General features: G+C 42.2%; 1 protein-coding gene across 1 annotated transcript in view; it reads left to right on the forward strand.

Annotated features, from left to right (window-relative positions):
* Window positions 1–15,425, forward strand: part of grk1a (G protein-coupled receptor kinase 1 a) — a 41,484-nt gene extending 26,059 nt beyond the window's left edge. Inside the window, exons 3-7 of the mRNA XM_072584710.1 lie at window positions 210–367; window positions 4,760–4,843; window positions 5,616–5,740; window positions 8,512–8,713; window positions 13,012–15,425. Of these exons, the coding sequence (XP_072440811.1) occupies window positions 210–367; window positions 4,760–4,843; window positions 5,616–5,740; window positions 8,512–8,713; window positions 13,012–13,307 (865 nt within the window). The 3' untranslated portion in view covers window positions 13,308–15,425. The remainder of the gene's footprint in view (window positions 1–209; window positions 368–4,759; window positions 4,844–5,615; window positions 5,741–8,511; window positions 8,714–13,011) is intronic.
* The last annotated feature ends 2,589 nt before the right edge of the window (window positions 15,426–18,014 follow it).

The raw sequence follows: 18,014 nt of genomic DNA on the forward strand, positions 1-18,014 counted from the left end.
GCACGTGGACTGCAATGATTCAAGAAGGCAGCTCACCACCAGTTTCCACAGGGCAATTATTGATGGGCAATAAATTTGTGCCCAGTTAGTGATGCCTACATCTTAACACCAAGTATATTAAAATGACCAGTTTTCTACAATTGTGTTTGAAGGTTGCTTAGTCAAACTAAACCCATGGATGACACTCCCATCCCTCCCTGTCTCTGCAGATATCACATTTACAATGTTGATGAGAACAATCCAGGTTTTAGCGAGGAGAGAGCTTGTTTCTACACGGCTCAAATTGTGTGTGGCATGGAACATCTTCACCAATCCAGGATCATCTACCGGGACCTGAAACCAGAGAATGTGCTGCTTGACAATGAGGGTGAGCTGTGGGAGTTGGATGAGGGGAAAAGGTTGGGTTTGGAGGGTGGGGTTGGGGTTTGCTTTGTTTAAATCAGGAGTAGTCTCTCAGGGGTACATTGCTGCTCTGGTTTTCAGACTGGACCCTTCCATGTCACACCTGATACAATTGGACAGCTTGCCTGAAGTTTGGGTCCACATGCAATGACGTTCCACTGTGGAAGAGTGATTCAGCTCAGCAGAGTGAGAATTACCACAAAAAATACCAAGAGAATTAGGAGCAGGTGTAGGCCATTCTGTCCATCAAGCCTGGTCCACTATTTGATAATATCATGGCTAAAGCGGTTGTGGCCTCATGTTCACCTACCTGTCTCTACCCTTCTCCCCATCCACTGTAACTCTTGACTCCCTTAGCAATCAATCTTTATGTAACGCAACTGTGGATGTAGTCAATGACCAGACCACATACTGCTCTCTGGGGAAGAGAATAGCAAAGATTACTGGTCTTTTGAGAGAGTATATTCCCCTTCATTTCCATCTTAAATAAGGAAACCCTTATTTTGAAACTGTGTCCACTGAATCCAAATTCTCCACCAAGGGTGGGGACATTTACATCCTGTTTACTTTTCTTGAGACCTGCTTTGTATTGGATTGGAGGGTAAGGGCATCAGGGTCTAAAGGTGAGGGATTGGAGGGTGTGGGGATTGGGAATAGAGAGTGAGGGAATTAGAGGGTAAGGGGATTGGTGACTGAGGGTGAGGGGATTATGGACTGACTAAAGGATTAGAGGGTGAGGGGATCAGGAATGGAGAGTGAGGGGATTGGTGTGTGAGGGGATTGGGAATGGAGAGTGAGGGGATTGGAGTGTGAGGTGATTGGGGACTGATGGTGAGAGATTAGAGGCTGTGGGGATCAGGGACTGACAGTGAGGGATTGGAGGGTGAGGGGATTGAAGACAGAGAGTGATTGGATTGGAGAGTGAGGGAATTGGGGGCTGAGGGTGAGGGGATTGGAAGCAGGTGGTGCGTTTGAAGGTGGATATCAACAAACAGGGTTTTATAGCTCTGAGGGTTCTAATTTGAGGGTGGAGGTTGAGGGTGGGGATTGAGGATGGGGGTTGAGGGTAGGTTTTGAGGGTGTGGGTTGAAGGTGGGGGTTGTGTATGGGGGTTGGGTGTGGGGATTGTTTGGGGACTGAGGGTGCAGGTTGAAGGTGGAAGTTGAGTGTGGGGATTATGTGAGGGTTGAGGGTGTGGGTTGAAAGTGGGGATTGAATGTGGGTGTTGGGTGTGGGGATTGGGTGGGGGTCGAGGGTGCAAGTTAAGGGTGAAGGTTGAGTGTGGGGATTGACTGTGGGGATTGTGTGAGGATTGAGGGTGCAGATTGAAGGTGGGGCTTGTGTGAGGATTGAGGGTGCAGGTTGAGGGTGGAGGTTGAGTGTGGGGATTGAGTGTGGGGATTGTGTGAGGATTGAGAGTGTGGGTTGAGGGTGGAAATTGAGCATAGGGATTGAGTATGGGGATTATGTGAGGGTTGAGGGTCCGGGTTGAAGGTGGGGGTTGAAGGTGGGGGGTTGAATGTGGGTGTTGGGTGTGGAGATTGGGTGAGGGTCAAGAGTGCGGGTTAAGGGTGAAGGTTGAGTGTGGGGATTGTGTGAGGATTGAGGGTGCAGGTTGAAGGTGGGGGTTGAAGGTGGGAATTGAGGATATGGGTTGAGGATGCAAGTTGAGTGTGGGGATTGAGTAGTGATTGTGTGAGGATTGAGGGTGCAGGTTGACAGTAAAAGTTGAGCGTGGGGACATTGGGAGGGCTGAAGGTGCGGGTTGAAGGTGGGGATTGTAGGTGGCAGTTGAGGTTGGGGTTTGAGGGTGAGGATTGGTGGATCCACTGCCTCGTGGGGAAGGTCCTGCACCATGGGTCCAGTGGTGATACCAGACTGGGAGGGTGCCACACTGGGTACCAGGATATATATATAAAGGCCATCTTCACCACCATTTCCACGCCCCTCCCACCCCAGATTGGACCGGCTCTGGTTCCTGACTATTTCCTCTTTGCTTGCCATCAAATTCAGCCAAACCTGTCTAGTTTTCTTTTAAGGTCTCAGTCAACCTGGTGGATGTGTTGAATTTGGTGTCATGGACACCAACACAACCAAACAACAACACCCTTTTGAATAGATCCTGCCATGTGAAAATCAACTCAGTTATGACAAGGGGAGTCTGCAAGTCCCCACAGTGGCCCCTGTTAGAGGGACATGATGTGTCCTTAAAGGGGAGGCTGCTCTTGTGGTATTTGGCTGAGTAGAACCCATTTATCAGGCATTCAATACCTTGTGGGTATCCAACATGATGAAGGAAGTATGGGCACATCTTCCCTGAGGGTTGACTGCCCAGCATACAAAGGAGTGAAAATAGGTGGCAGGGACAAAGGCTAAAGGAAGAGTCTGGTCCTTTTTCAAAGAAAGAAATTATCTTCATGACTGTCAGATAATCTGACAGTCCCCACCAATCCCAGCTCTGGCCTCAACATTCATGCACATACCAAATATCCAAAATGCAAATGCCCAAATCTCCACCATCCCCCTCCAAGGACACAGCTCAGATATGAGGACATTGAAGTCCCCTTGAAGACAGAAGGACAGATGGATGCCCCATTCTACAAATAAGAATTGCCTTACAGTCACCACACAAAACAGGGCACTTCATTGGAGCATTTTCAGCAATTCAGTCAAGGCACATAAAGAGATATTTGGGTAATAATTAAGAGCTTGGTCAAAGAGGCAGGTTAAGGAAACTCCTAAAGGAGGAAGAAGATATAGAGAGGTAGTAAGGTGGAGGGGTGTGGGCTGGAAATGTCAGAGCTTGGAGCCCAGGCCACAGAAGGCACAGCCACCGATTGTAGAGGGGTTAAAATTGGGGATGTGCAAGAAGCTGGAATTAGTTCTTAAATAAGGTAAGACAAGTGAAGAGCATCTTGAATTTATGTGATGTCCAGAAAATAAGATGTCAGCATTTCAGCCACTCAATTGGAGTTGGAAAGTGATTCCATCGAGAGGGTAGAGTGGGGGCCAGGAACAGCAGCAAGATGAGCTGACTGTGGTATATTTGGATGATGGATGTTGGCAGAGTGATTACAGATGAATGCCAGTGAATGTGTGAGGATACCACAGATCTTACCTTGACATCTGATCGCCTGGCAGAAGGAGCAACAAGCTGCAGCAGGTATCATGGAAGATTCAGAGGCTTGAAGTGGTTCCAGCAAGGTAGGGACAGTCAAGGTCAGGAAAGGGTTCAAAACCAAAAATGAGAATTTTAAAATCAAGACTTTGCTTGACCAAGTGCAAATGCAGGACAGTGAGCACAGGGGGTGACAATGAAACACGATTGGGTGTGTTATATTGTGGACAACAGAATTTCAGATAACTTCCAAGTGAAAGAGGGTAGAATGGAGGAGACCAGCTAGGAATAGGTTGGAATAGTCACGTCTTGAGGAACGAAGGCAAGGATTTGAGTTGAGCTTAAGGTAGAGATGGCTACTTGATGATCATCATGTACCCTCACCAACTTTTATAGATGTATCATAGAAAGTGTTCTATCTGGGTACATCATGGCTTGCTATGGCAACTGCTCTGCCCATAATTGTAAGAAACTACAGAAAGTTGTGGACACAGCCCAGATGATCATGAAAGTCAGTTTCCCATCCATAGACTCCATCTACACTTCATATTGCTGAAGAAAGGCTACCAATATTCTCAAAGACCTCTCCAACCCAGGCCATACTCTCTTCCAACCTTTTCCTTCAGGCAGAACATACAGAAGCTCAAACACATGTACCAACAGCTTCAAGAACAGCTTCTTCCCTGGTGTTATTAGATTTCTGAATAGACCTCTCAAATTTCAAATATAGTGTTGATCTTGCTTTTGTGCGTATCCTGTCCAGCTGTAACCCTGTATGGTCTCGCTCTGTCCAAACACCCTATGATCTGCATGTCCTTGTATGTTACGACCTGCCTGTACTGCTCACATAGCAAAACTTTCAACTGTACTCAGGTACTTGTGACAATAATGAATTGAATCAAATCAATAAATAGGAGCAGTTGGATATGTCGACAAACCCAGATAAACACATCAGTTCCAGAGGTGATAAAGGCAGGGGTGAGGGTTTGGCGGGGATGAGGGTTTCAGCATTAGGTGAGCTGAGACAGGGAAGAATTGACACTTTAGTTCAATCTGCATTGAGTAGATTGTCAGTCTGCTACCTAGCTGCTCAGTCTGAACAGACCTGAAAACAACTTCCAAACTCTCATTGTGATAACATGAGGATCCCAGGATGTAGGGAAATGTATCTTTCAATCAGGAAGAAAATTTGGCTGTGCTTTTTTTTAAACAGTATTGTTGGAACTTATCATTTTTCAGGTCATGTGAGAATCTCTGATCTTGGACTTGCTGTGGAATTGAATGATGATCAAACTAAGATCAAAGGCTATGCTGGAACTCCAGGTACATCTTGTAATTTCCCTCTGTTGGAGAATGAGGTGAAGTGTGAACAGGGGAGCTAGAAGGAAAGGTGGAAGTATAGGGAGAGCAGAAGGAGAGGCAAAAGAGGCACAGAGAGAGAAAGGAGGGCGGATGATGAAAGAGGGAAAGGGGGAGGAAGGAGTCAGAGGAGAGGGAGACGAAGGAGAGGAGGGGCAGAAAGAGATGGAGAGGTGGAGAGAGAAGGGGAAAAGAAGAGAGAGGTAGGGTGGGAGGGAGAAGTGAAGAGGGGAGCAAGAGGAAGAGGGGGGAGAGAGAAAGCTTGGGAGGAGAGAAGAGGGGAGAGAAGAAAGCGAGAGGATGGGAGGGAGAGACGGGAAGAAGAATGAGGAAGGGAAAAGGCAGCTAGAAACAGAGGGTGAGATGCAGAAGGAGGAGAGTATAAGGAAGGACAGAATAGGAGGGGGTGAAGGAGAAAAGGGGAGAAAAGGAATGTGGAGATAAAGGGTTTGGAGGGGAAAGGGGGTCAGCAAAAAGTACAAGGAGATGGCTCTGAGATAGAGAAGCAGTGGTGACATGTACCTCTACATCTGTTGATACTGGAGTGAGAGGGGATGAATGAGGTCAGAGTTTGGTAGATGTTAAGCTGTGGGATGGGTTTGAGGGTATTGAACTGTTTATTGTGTGGTTTAAGGGTGGGGATGGGCAGAGTTGTCCGAGTTCCTGGAGTTTTCTGTCTTTGGTTCAGAGTTTCAGCATTGGCACTACGTAACAATGCAATCTGCTGGAATTTCAGGTTTTATGGCACCAGAGTTGCTTAAAGGTTTGGAATACGACTATTCCGTCGATTATTTCACACTGGGAGTCACATTGTATGAGATGATCGCAGCCAAGGGTCCATTCCGGTATCGAGGGGAACATGTAAGGAGATTTTAAAATATTCCTGCGTTAATCTGTTGCTTTAGGGACGCAGTCGTCAAGAAACCAGAAACCTTGAGTTCAGTCTGTTCACCACAGGGTTAAATGAAATCCATGAGATAGAGCAGTGGTGAATTGAAGACGTATTTGGATTTCCATTCCAAAACTGTGATGAACTATTACAGAGTTAAGAGAGTTTCATTTGTCAATTAGTGTGGGATTCGAATTCCTCAGGACATTCAGAGAATTTCCATGCTCTTCTTCCAACAGTGCAATACAGCATGCTTTATTCTTGCCTGCAAGGCATTGGTGTAACATTTTCCTGAGAAGTAGTGTCTCTGACAGTGCAGAACACACCCAATAAAACACTGACAGCAGGACATCCCAGGATTTAGTTTATTTGTTCGGAGAAAGTGGACATTGATGACGTTTGTTTGTCATCTCCAACTGCCCTTGGCAAGGTGATGGTGACCTCCTGCCTTAACCCACTACATTCACCAATCAGCTTTGAGGGGAATTCCAGGATTTGACCCAATGACACATTGAAGGAATGATGTTACATTTCCAAATCAGGATGGTGAGTAGCTTGGAGGGGAACTTGCAGATGGTGCTGCTCCCATGTATTTGCTGCCCTTGTCCTTCTAGTTCGAATGGTTTTCGAAAGTGCTATCTAAGGATCTTTGATGAATTTCTGCAGTACATCTTGTAGATAATACACTGCTGCTACTGAGCGTTGGTGGTGGAGAGAGTGGATGTGGTGCCAATCAAGTGGGTTGCATTGTCCTACATGGTGTCAAACTTCTTGGGTTTTGTTGGAGCTATACTCATCCAGAAAGTGGGGAGTATTCCACCACACTCCTGATTTGTGCCTTATAGATGGTGGACAGGCTTTGAGGAATCAGGAGATTAGCTCCTTGCCATGGGATTCTTAGCCTCTGACCTGCTCTTGTAACCACTGTATTTATATGACTGGTCCAATTCAGTTTCTGGCAATGAAAACCCCAGGATATTGATAGTGGGGATTCAGTGACAGTGATATTAGCGAATGGCAAGTGGAGATAATTAGATTTTTCTCTCTTGTTGGAAATGGTTATTGCTTAGTGGTGTGAATGCCTGGACATTGTTTAGGTCTTGCTGCACAGGGACACAGACTGCTTCTGTATCTGATGATTTACGAATTATGTAGTCATCGGCGAACATTCATCCCCTCTTCTCAACTTATGATGGAAGGAAGATCTTTGATGAAACAGCTGAATATGATTGGGCTTGGGACAGTATCGTACAGAGATGTTCCAAGTCTGAAATTCTTGACCTCTGACCACCTTCCTATGTGCCAATTCTGACTCTAACCAGCAAAGTTTACCTTGGATTTCCATTGATTCAAGTTTTGCTGGGTCTTCGTGATGCCTCATTTGGTCAAGGTCTGACACTCTCACCTCATCCCTAGAATTCAGCTCTTTTAGCCACGTTTGAACTAAGGCTGAAGTGAGGTGAGGAGCTGAGTAGCCCTAGCAGAACTCAAACAGGGTGCCACTGATCAGGTTATTGCTGAGCAAGACCTGTTTCATGGCACTATCAACAATTCTTTCCATCACTTTGCTGATGATGATCTTAAAATATGTTTCTCTTAATTAAAGTGGTAGGTGCCAAAGCCCACTTAAAGAAACAATAAATGCAGAACCCAATTTCATGTCTATGCTACAGAATGTATGATGGCAAGCATCTGAATCCAGAGTAAGTTCAGTGCAGTTTTATCATTTCAGCAACTTCTCGCTTTGTGAGTACATGACATGGTGAGCCAGCACACAGTCTGCCACTGTGTATTCCAGTTGAAGACAATCTCTGTCATGACTTTGTGTTTGAAAGAATTGTTTAGATTGTTAATTGCAATACTGTAAAGAAACCTATTTCACATAAATACTATTACACACAAATCCTATAACATAGAAACAGTGGTGGGCAGAAACCTCATACTAGTAAAATTCATCAAATGGTCATAAGATGATTAGAAAATAGGAAGAGAACAAAAAGGCAAGTGCGTAATTCTGGACATTCCTAAAATCTCATGGGAATATTGCATTCAATTCTGGACACTACTTATAATGGGGATGTTCAAATTGTGGGAGAAAGTAAGGACTGCAGATGCTGGAGATCAGAATTGAGAGTGTGATGCTGGAAAAACACAACAGGTCAGACAGCACCCAAGGAGCAGGAGAATCGACATTTCGGACATTCTTGATAAAGCGCTATGCCTGAAATGTCAATTCTCCTGCTCCTCGGATGCTGCCTGACTTCCTGTTCTTTTCCAGCACCACACTCTCGATGATGTTAAAATCTTGGTCAGTGCTGAACGATACCAGGGGGCTTCAGTTATTGTGAGGAACTGAAGAAACTGGTGCTGATCCCCCAGATTTAGAGAAGGTTTGAGGTCCTGAATGGTTTTGACAGAGAATACATAAATTTGTTCAATGTCAGTTCAAAAGAGACAGCTTTGAGATGATTAATGAGGTGTTAAGGTAACATTAGAAACCTTATCTTTTAACACAGCATACTATTATGATCTGCCTCAAAGGCTTGGGGAATTAGAACAGATTATAGTCTTCAAGAGTGTATGACAAATATTTGAAGGATAACAGACTATTGCACAGGGAAATGGGAAAGGAGAACAGGGCTGAGAATTATTGTCAGTTGCTCGATCAAAGAGTCAGGACAGGCATTAAGAACAGTACTGTAGGATTCCGCATTAATTTCCACCTTTTGTGCACTGTGACCAGGTTGAGAACAAAGAAGTGAAGCGACGGATTTTGAATGATCCAGTGACTTACTGCAACAAGTTTAGTGAACCGAGCAAGTTGTTTTGTGAGGCTTTGCTGGAGAAAGATCCGGAGAAGCGCCTTGGATTCAAGAATGAATGCTGTGATGAAATAAAGGCCCACGCCTTCTTCAAGAGTATCAACTGGAGAAAACTTGAAGCTGGTAAAGTATAAAAATCTACTTTATTAAAAAATTTGCTGTAGTCAGAATCCATCCTGTAGATGTCAGAATGTTTCAAATTTTGTTCCAACTTCAACAGTGGTCCTTTATGAATTAGCGGAGGATAAAGTTTGCGTTTTCTTATTAAGAACACAAATACGAGTAAAAAAATCTTTGGTAGTAACATTAAAAAAAAATCCTTGGTAGCTGTAAGATGTCTGATGAGGTTGTATGAGTACTGTGTGCAGTCCTGGTCATCCAGTTATAGGAAGGATATTATTAAACTGTTGAGCTCAGAAAATATTTACTAGGATGTTGCTAGAATGGAGGGTTTTGAGTTATAAATACAGGCTGGGATTTTTTTCACTAGAGCGTGGGAGGTTGTGGAATGACTTTACAGAAGCTTATAAAATCATGAGGGGCACAGATAAGGTGAATAACAAAGGTCTTTTCCCTTAGGTGTGGAGTTCAAAAATAAGCACCCTATTTTTGAGCTTTCCCACCTAAGGGAAAAGACCTTTCTAATTCACTTTATCTGTGCCCCTCAATTTTATAAGCTTCTATAAGGTCATTCCTCAACGGCCTATGCTCCAGTGAAAAAAATCTATGGGTACTTTGAAATATCTTGCAAAATGCACATCATGGAAAATACAACAAAATTTAACTTTTCCTCACTGAGCATATCGATACATCAATCTAATTCAGCATCAAGCCTAGGGGGATGGAGTCTATAAATTATCAGTCCTTTGGCACACCATAACTGAAAAGCTTTAGATAGTAACCTTTCCCTATTGTACCTCTGCGTGGCTGCCCCAAGTTTTAGTGTGCCCCTTCCCATGTATTCCTGGACCTTGGAATGTACTAACCTACAATGCTCAGTCAAGGATGGCTCTTTACACTAGGAAACCAACAAGTTGTGGGCAGACCAATGTGCATCTTTCAGTGAGTGGATGCTCCTCCAGGTGCAATTGGCGTTTGTCTCGTTGTTTTTCCCCTAGGAACAGCTCGCAGAGCAGAGTCCTGCATCACAGAAAAGAAAAACCACTGCAACTCTCTCCAGACCTTCTTTGTGAAGACACATTAAAAAAAAAGATGTGTGACAGTGGGAGGCACAGAGAATCCAGCTGTTCATGAAAGCCCTTCAGACCACCAACCAAGCTGCTTTTGGTTGTTTCCTTGAAAGCGAGGCATTTTGTCAAATTGGTTTGAAAGTCTGCTCAGGAATAACATTAACCATCTCCTTTCCCACAAGGCTTTGAGGACATAATGTTGACCACTTTGGTGGACATATGGTCCTTGCAGTTTTTCTGTAAAAATTTCTCCACAAGGGATGGGGATACTGCAGCAATATGGCTACACCCATCCTTCACACTGCCTGATGGGCAGAACCTTGGCATATAGTGAAATTTGCTGTTTGTGAACCAAATACCTACACACAGTTTGACACAGCTATACACAAAGGTAGCCATCAGAATGGGGGTGAAATAGGATATACTTTCTACCTTTTATTCAAGGTTTGTACATGGTGTCCCTGCAGATACAATCCATGAGTGGCACAATGGTTAGCACTGTTGCCTCACTTTGCCAGGGACCCGGATTCGATTCCAGCATCGGACAACTGTCTGCGTGGAGTTTGCACATTCTCCCCATGTCTGCGTGGTTTTCCTCCCACAATCCAAAGATGTGCAGGTGAATTAGCCATGCTAAATTGCCCAGATTTGTAGATTAGGCGCATTAATCAGGGGTAAATGTAGGGGAATGGGTCTGGGTGGGATACTCTTCGGAAGATCTGTGTAGACCTGTTCTGCCAAAATGACCTGTTTTCACATTGTGGGGATTCTTGAGTATCTCCATCCTCCAAATAAAGTAGAAGATGGTTTCCATAGGCCAGTATTAAGGAAGATTGACAAAGCCTTACTATATTTTAATAAAACTAACTAAAAAAGGAAAACAATAATCTAACAATAAGTTAGCATCAGTATTTAATTTACTATTACTGCACCACAACCAATAATTCCATCAGCTGTTGTTACAAAGTACTGATTACATTGGCAGAATGAAACAACAGAACAGAGCCATCTTTTGTCTAGAGTTTGTATTAACAGTCAGTCATTGAACATGATGCCATTTGACTTGAAACCATGCTTGCCCTTCATGGAAGAGAATTGGTGACTGACAAGGAAGCAGCAAGTAGGGAGAAGAGACTCCTTTTCAGCTTGCAACCTGTGACTAATGAGGTTCCACAGGGGTCAGTGCTGAAATTGCAGCTGTATACAATATATATTCATGACTTAAAGGAAGGAAGCAAACATACTGTAGCTAAACGTAGAGACACAAAAATAGGTGGAAAGGCAAGTTGCGAGAGTGATACAAACAGTATAGAGGGGCTAGGCAAGTGTGCAGAAAAGTTGGTAAATGGGGTATAATGTGGGAAATTGTAAAGTTGTTTATTTTAGAAGGGGTAAGAAATGAACAGTATTTTTTTTAAAATGGAGAAAAACTGCAGAAAGCTGCAAAATGCAAACAGGAAGTCAACAGAACGCTAGCCCTTATTTCAAGGGAGTTGTAGTATAAGAGTGGGGAAGTTTTATTGCAACTATGCAAGGTGCTAGTGAGACCACATCTAGAGTGCTGAAAGCAGTCTTGGTCCATTTAAGAATTTACTACATCGGAGATAGCCCAGAAAAGGTTCGTACACACGATTCCTAGTATGGAAGGATTAACTTGTTCTTCTAAACTCAATGAATAGAGTCGGTGTCATGCCACATAAAACCCAAAATATTTCAGAGTAAACACTGAGAAAATGTTTCCATCATAGGAGTCTATAACCAGAGAACATTGTCTCAGGATTCCAGGGGGTGTCAATTTAACAACGAGATGAGGAAGAATTTCTTCTTCAGAGGGTTGAGAGTCTTTGTAACTCCTTGCCACAGAGCTGTACAGGCAGTGTCCTTGTGTATATTTTAGCTTTAGGTAGGTAAGTGCTTGAATAGTACTAGAATCAAAGACAGAAAATTGGAAGTGAGGATTGTTGGATCAGCCATGATCCTATTGAATATTACAACAGGCTCGAAGGGCCAAATGGCCTACACCTATTTCTTATGGTCTTCTCTTGGCCAGATTCCTGCACATCCTTGTTTCGCATAATGATGGATCTTAAAAGCCTCGTTTGAGCTTGCCTCCACCACAGACAGTACATTTCAGACCTTAACTACTCACCAAATGAATGTTTTTTCTCAAGGCACAATTGCTTCCTTTCCTAATTACCTTTAAATCTGTGCCCATTGGTTTTCAATCATTCTACAGTGGAAACAGTTTAACTCTATTACATCTAGTCCTTTTGTAATTTTAAAACACTTTGATCAGACCTCCTTGCAGTTTTCTCTACTCCAAGGAGAATAGTCCTAACTTCTCCCATCTATCTTCTAGCTGAAGGACATTGTGACAGTTGACATGGTAGGACTGAATGCGAAATGTTGACAGGAAAACATCCTACCCCAAATCATTTTTAAAACGTTTGCTGTCAGTGTTTGGTTGATTCATGTAGTTTAATAATACTCTCAAAAATGTATAAAATTACAAAGGAAGAGAAATATAAATGTCTTATTGATAGAACAATTGAGAAATGTTTCCAGTAACACTCAAAATTTCTTGAAATAGTTTATATATGCAAACCTTAGACAGCCCCTTCCAAAAATCACAACCAGTTCCATCTAGAACAATAAGGGCAGCAGATACAGGGGAACACCACTACTTGTTCTCCAAGCAACTCTCCACTCTTGACCTGGAAATATATCACTGTCCCTTCAGTGTCACTGGGTCAAAATTCTGGAGCTCCCTCCCAAATGACATTGTGGAACTACCTATAGTACATAGATGCAGCAGTTTGAAAACAACACATCACATTCTCAAGGGAAAGTGGTAATGGGTAATAAATGCTAGCCCAGCCAGTGTTGCCCAAATCTAATGACTGAATGAAAAAAATCAATAACTATGTTTTACACAGCAAACTTCCATGGAGCAAGTAAAATAGTTTACTATGGTAATGTGGTTGATGGAGTAGCAGTGGGCCAGAAATCTGGGAGAACTCAGTTAATTTTTTCAGTATTGCGTTGGAATCTTTCGTGAGTCTACAGGGTCATACATCTAATGTAAAAGCACGTGTAACAGTGTAGTAGCGCCTCAGAGTTGCACAGGGCTTCTATCCAAATACTTACAAGATAAATTGTAGCATAACCCAACAGAAAATTATATATATATTAACACTGCTCACTGTAGACATTTTCCATGGTCCCTTCTAGGTATACTTCCACCTCCTTTTACCCCGGACTCTAAAACAGTGTATGCAAAGGACATTCAAGATGTTGGCGCTTTCTCAACTGTGAAAGGAATTACCATTGAAGATGCAGACAAGGAGTTTTTTGATGAATTTGCAACTGGTAACATCCCTATCCCATGGCAAGAGGAGATGATTGAGACTGGTGTGTTTGATGAGCTCAACGTGTGGGGGGTTAATGGTGGATTACCAAATGACCTAAGGAGAGAATCGATTCTGGAGATGCCTCCCTCCAAATCAGGAGTCTGTTCCATTTCTTAAGTAAGGAAATAAATTGTTGCAGGCTCCACATTTTAAGGAGTAGCATGGCTAAGATGTAAGATGAAGCATAAAGGGTAACGTTGCAATCTGCACATACTGTTGAAAACCCTACATCTATAAATACTATAGTGAGCCTCAAACATTGCTTGTGACATTGTGAGACTGTCAGATTCTAGCATTAGGCCAAGCTAACTACAGGACATCTGGGCCAATCAGGAATTGCTGGGGAAAAAAAACCCCACAAGCTACTATCACAGCAGTTGAGATGGTTAGGAATCCCTCATCTGGTAATCCCTCTGTTTATTGCTTATTCCCTATTTTCTCACATCTGCAGTTTACCCCTTTATTTCAGCCTAACTCCACAATCTCTTGTGATTTTAGAAGGGATCTCCTTGCCAGCTACAACCTCCTTTCCCCATTTGGAGGCATGGCAGACTCAGTTGAACCCAGCCCAGGTTGTTAGGACCAACTGATCAGCTGAATTCTGATTGCTAAAATGGAAAAAATAGCAGCATCAGCAATAAGCAAATCAGAGGATCAGACAGTCCTGACACCTATTAAGCCCATTTCTCACTGAGGGGACTGCTTTGAAATGTGCTATATTGCAAAAAAAACTATCCTCTCTCTTTTAACAACAATCCTAACTTGAACTCTCAATCTCCTGTCATCTGTCCCTTCTCTGATTGGGCCTACCATCAGTTACTGAAAGGTGATGCAGCTTCATTTGACCATTATTGGTGCCATCCCTAAATTTGATCCCTGTCAATTTGAAAATTGGGAACTTCCAAAATGAAATACACCAGCATGGTTATCAGATGGCAACAGCCTTACTGGAGTTGGGCAGGAATAGCTCTACTTACATTATGCCATTCCAGAATTCCCAATGTGAATTAAGGACTTACAACCTTTAGGTTTCTACCTGCTTTACAAATTATTCGAAGCATTTCCAAGAACATGACAATGGGAGTGCACCAGAAGGCCTATTGGGGGAATTGTCTTTTAAATAGTGAATAACTGGGAAAGATAATGGTGTATGTAGTGCCAATATCATTGAACGAACAATCCAGAGGTCAAGGCTAATTGACATGCTAGCTCAGGAAACAAATTCAATGAATCATCAGTTGTCATAAAAAACCATTTGATTCACTAATCCTCTTCAAGGGAAGGAAAAGTACCATTCTTCCCTGATCTGAGATCCCCATACCATCTGAAATAGGTCTCTGAATAAGTCTCTCAATTCCAGAGAAAATAGGGATAGGTAACAAATGCTGGCCTTGTCAGTGATGTGCACATCCCACATAAGAATAAATTTTAAAACAAACTTAGATCATCATTCAAGCATTTCAAAAATGATCCTGATGTACAAAAGCTTTGCAGGTAAATAGCCTAACATTTCAATAGACAGTTTAAAATATCTGCTTAAACTGGACAAACGTTTTAATCAATAGCCTCAATTTGGATTTAAGGTGGATACATTTTAAAATTAGGAGTCAAGGAAGATTTTGTTTTTATATACATATGCAAGACTGAAGCAATGATGCACACAATTGTTTCACTCCAAGAACTGCTTTGGGCAGAGATGGTCTGTAATCCCATTGGCAGCAGTCTTCCAAGGTGGATAATTAAACATATTGATGACATTCCTCATTTGTATCCTGTAAATTTAGAGGTTTAGGGTTTGAAATTCTGGCTAGAGAGACAGCCCTGTCATCATTATCTCCCACTTGTCTAGTGAGGTGCTGACCTCCAGAGATGGATGATCTCACTACCCGTGGGATCACAGTTGGCTGCAGAAATAGAGGATTGTAATAATAATCAGGGTAACCACATTACTGAAACTAACTGGTGGTAATTTGTTATATGGTGTGATGCAAGGTCATTCCATGTGCTCAGAGGGCAATATTGTAGCTGGATGGATTTTACATAGCACGTGTATCGATTATTTCCCATTTTTAAGGTGAAAATTATTAACTTGTTGCAATGGGAAGGGTAATGAAAATCAAATATAACAATGGAAAGATTTGAAAGCTAGAGCAATGTAAATCTTTTGTATTTCGATGGAAGACAAAGAATGGATTAAAGGACCTCTTACATTCAATAAAAACTATTTTGCATGGATTATTTGCACATGGTGATTTTTCAAATTAGTATAGCCTGGACAAACTGCAGGGACCACTTGGCCACAAAAATAATGATTCTCAGCTCAGACTTTTGTGTTGACAGATGGAAGTATTTTCAGAGTTCACGATTACACAATTGAAATGTGAGCACTATCATTTCCTTCACATGTGCCTGGTTCAATCCTATTTTATTCCTTTTCAACATTGCTGCAAGCAGCTCAATACAACCAAATAATGTGCAATGCCATTTCAGAGGATAGGTAAGAGTCAATCAGGTTGGGTCTGGAATTACATCCTTACCTGACCAGATAAGGATGGCAGTTCCATTCTCTGAAGGAAACCAATGAATGCTATTCTTTTTGAACAAAAATCTGGTAGCTTCATTGTTAGTATTATTACTACTATAATTACTAAAATTTTCCATTCTAGATTAATTACTGAAATCCTAACAATTGCCACAGTAACAATACCATGGGCACAATTCTACATCTTGTAAGGTTACACCTGTGTAAAACCTAGATCAGATCACATAATACTATACATTGTCTAGTCTTTAACTGGAGCCAAGTGCAAAATGAATATTTGCTGAAATGACACAGGAACTGAGTGGTTATAACCATCTGGAAGGATTAAATAGTTTGGAACTATTCTCTCTTCTAGGACATCAAATTATAGAATCAGAATCGCTATAATGCGGAAGCAGGCAATTCAGTCCACCGAGCTCACAGCATCCCACCCTGACCCACACCCCTATAATCCTGGATTTCCCATGGTTAAAACATTTAGCCTGTACATCTCTGGACATAATGAGCAATTTAGCAGGGTCAAACTACCCAACCTGCACATCTTTGGGCTGTGGGAGTTAAACCCACACAGACATGGGGATAATGTCCAAAATCCACACAGACAGTTGCCTGAGGCTGGAATCAAACCCAAGACGTTGGTGCTGAGGCAGCACTGCTAACCACCATGCTGCCAGGACAAGGTTTAATTGGGTACAGGTAGAAATGCTCCATTGTGCAAGTCAACAGTAGGGGCCATCAAGAAAGGGCAGACACTAATTAATCAAATGAAGTAGTAGGAGAAACTTCTTTAAGGGATGATTAGAACATGGAACTTTCTATAATATGATTAAAAATTTAAAAAAATAGTAGAGGGGCTTTGACCATTCCCCCTTTTAATCACATTATAAAGCAGGGGACTATAACCAAGGGGCATAGAGAAACTTATTCTACTGAGTCTGATAAGAGGGTTGGAGGATAGCAGTGGGATAAAACATATATAGAAAAACATGGAGGGCCGTAACTTACAGGTCTACACAGGCCAAGAGCTGGAAAGTGACATTCGATTGGATGGCTCTTTTTTCTGAAGATACAGGCACAATAGATTGCACGGCATTTTTATACGCTGTCAAATAATCGAGGAAAAATAGGCTATACTACTGGCATTTGGAGGAGGATGATGGGAGGCAGCTCACACAGCACATGGCTGGTTGGAACAAATGAATGTACTTGTGCTCTTTGTGTAATTCTGGACTACATTTCAAAGCAACACTATACTTGTATGACAATAGCATGAGGCGAAACAATTTACTCACAATTGGACAGTTACAGAAAGGGGATAAAGGGCTTTTATCTCAAGAGAGTATGAATACAAAGGGGTTAATCAAACATATGAGTCACACCAGACCACTTCATCTTTTTTAATGCATTGCTACTGGGTGAGGTCTAAGTTTCAACATGGGAGCCATGAGGTTACAATATTAGAGAACAGTTGAAGTGAAGATGCCTGAAAGTTTCCTTTGCATGAGGGAGAACAAATCAAAGCATAGTAAGCAATAAGCATATTCTTGAGCAAACAAAAATTTAGTTAATTGCCCCAGTTCAGTTTCCACGGAATGTGCGCATAGACAGGACAGGTAGGGAGGTCTCTGACTGCCTGTTTTGCAGTGTGACAAATATGCTTCGCTGGATTGGAACGATAAAAGTGCAAGACCTTCATTAAAAGCACAAACTCCTAGTAGATGAAAGGAAGTTAACAAAGTTGTTTTCCAACAATCCAGTACTGCAGTGATCAGTTTGCCCAAGTAATGAACGTTAAAAGGAAAATAGGCTGTATGCCCGAGTACTATACATTTTATTGGCATTTTTATTTTAAAAAACATTTACTACTGACAGGATCCACGTATCATCTAGGATTTCATACAATGCCATAGTCTTTTAAGGAGAAGCAACATAAACATGAAGGAGAAATAAGTGGGTTATGCAGACAAGAATTAGATAAAGGCTGGAGGCTTGTATTGAGCCCAAAAACCCAAAATGGACTAAATGGTTAATTTCTGAGCTGTTAATACTGTGCAATGATGTGATTCACCAACATAGAAGTGGTCAGTGGAATTTAAAATTTCTAAAGTACTAACGCATTAGGCAAATCAGTTATACAGTATCTGCCACTGTGAAATGGCAATAAGCGCCATCTATTAAAGTCAAAACAAAACTCAGTCTTCCACCAGAGCAACAACCAATTCAGCTATTAAAATTTGATCAAAAAATACTCCAAAACAGTTACCTAGTGTGACATCCTGTCC

Source organism: Chiloscyllium punctatum, chromosome 15 (assembly GCF_047496795.1).
Source record: "Chiloscyllium punctatum isolate Juve2018m chromosome 15, sChiPun1.3, whole genome shotgun sequence".
NCBI classification, from domain to species: Eukaryota; Metazoa; Chordata; class Chondrichthyes; order Orectolobiformes; family Hemiscylliidae; genus Chiloscyllium; species Chiloscyllium punctatum.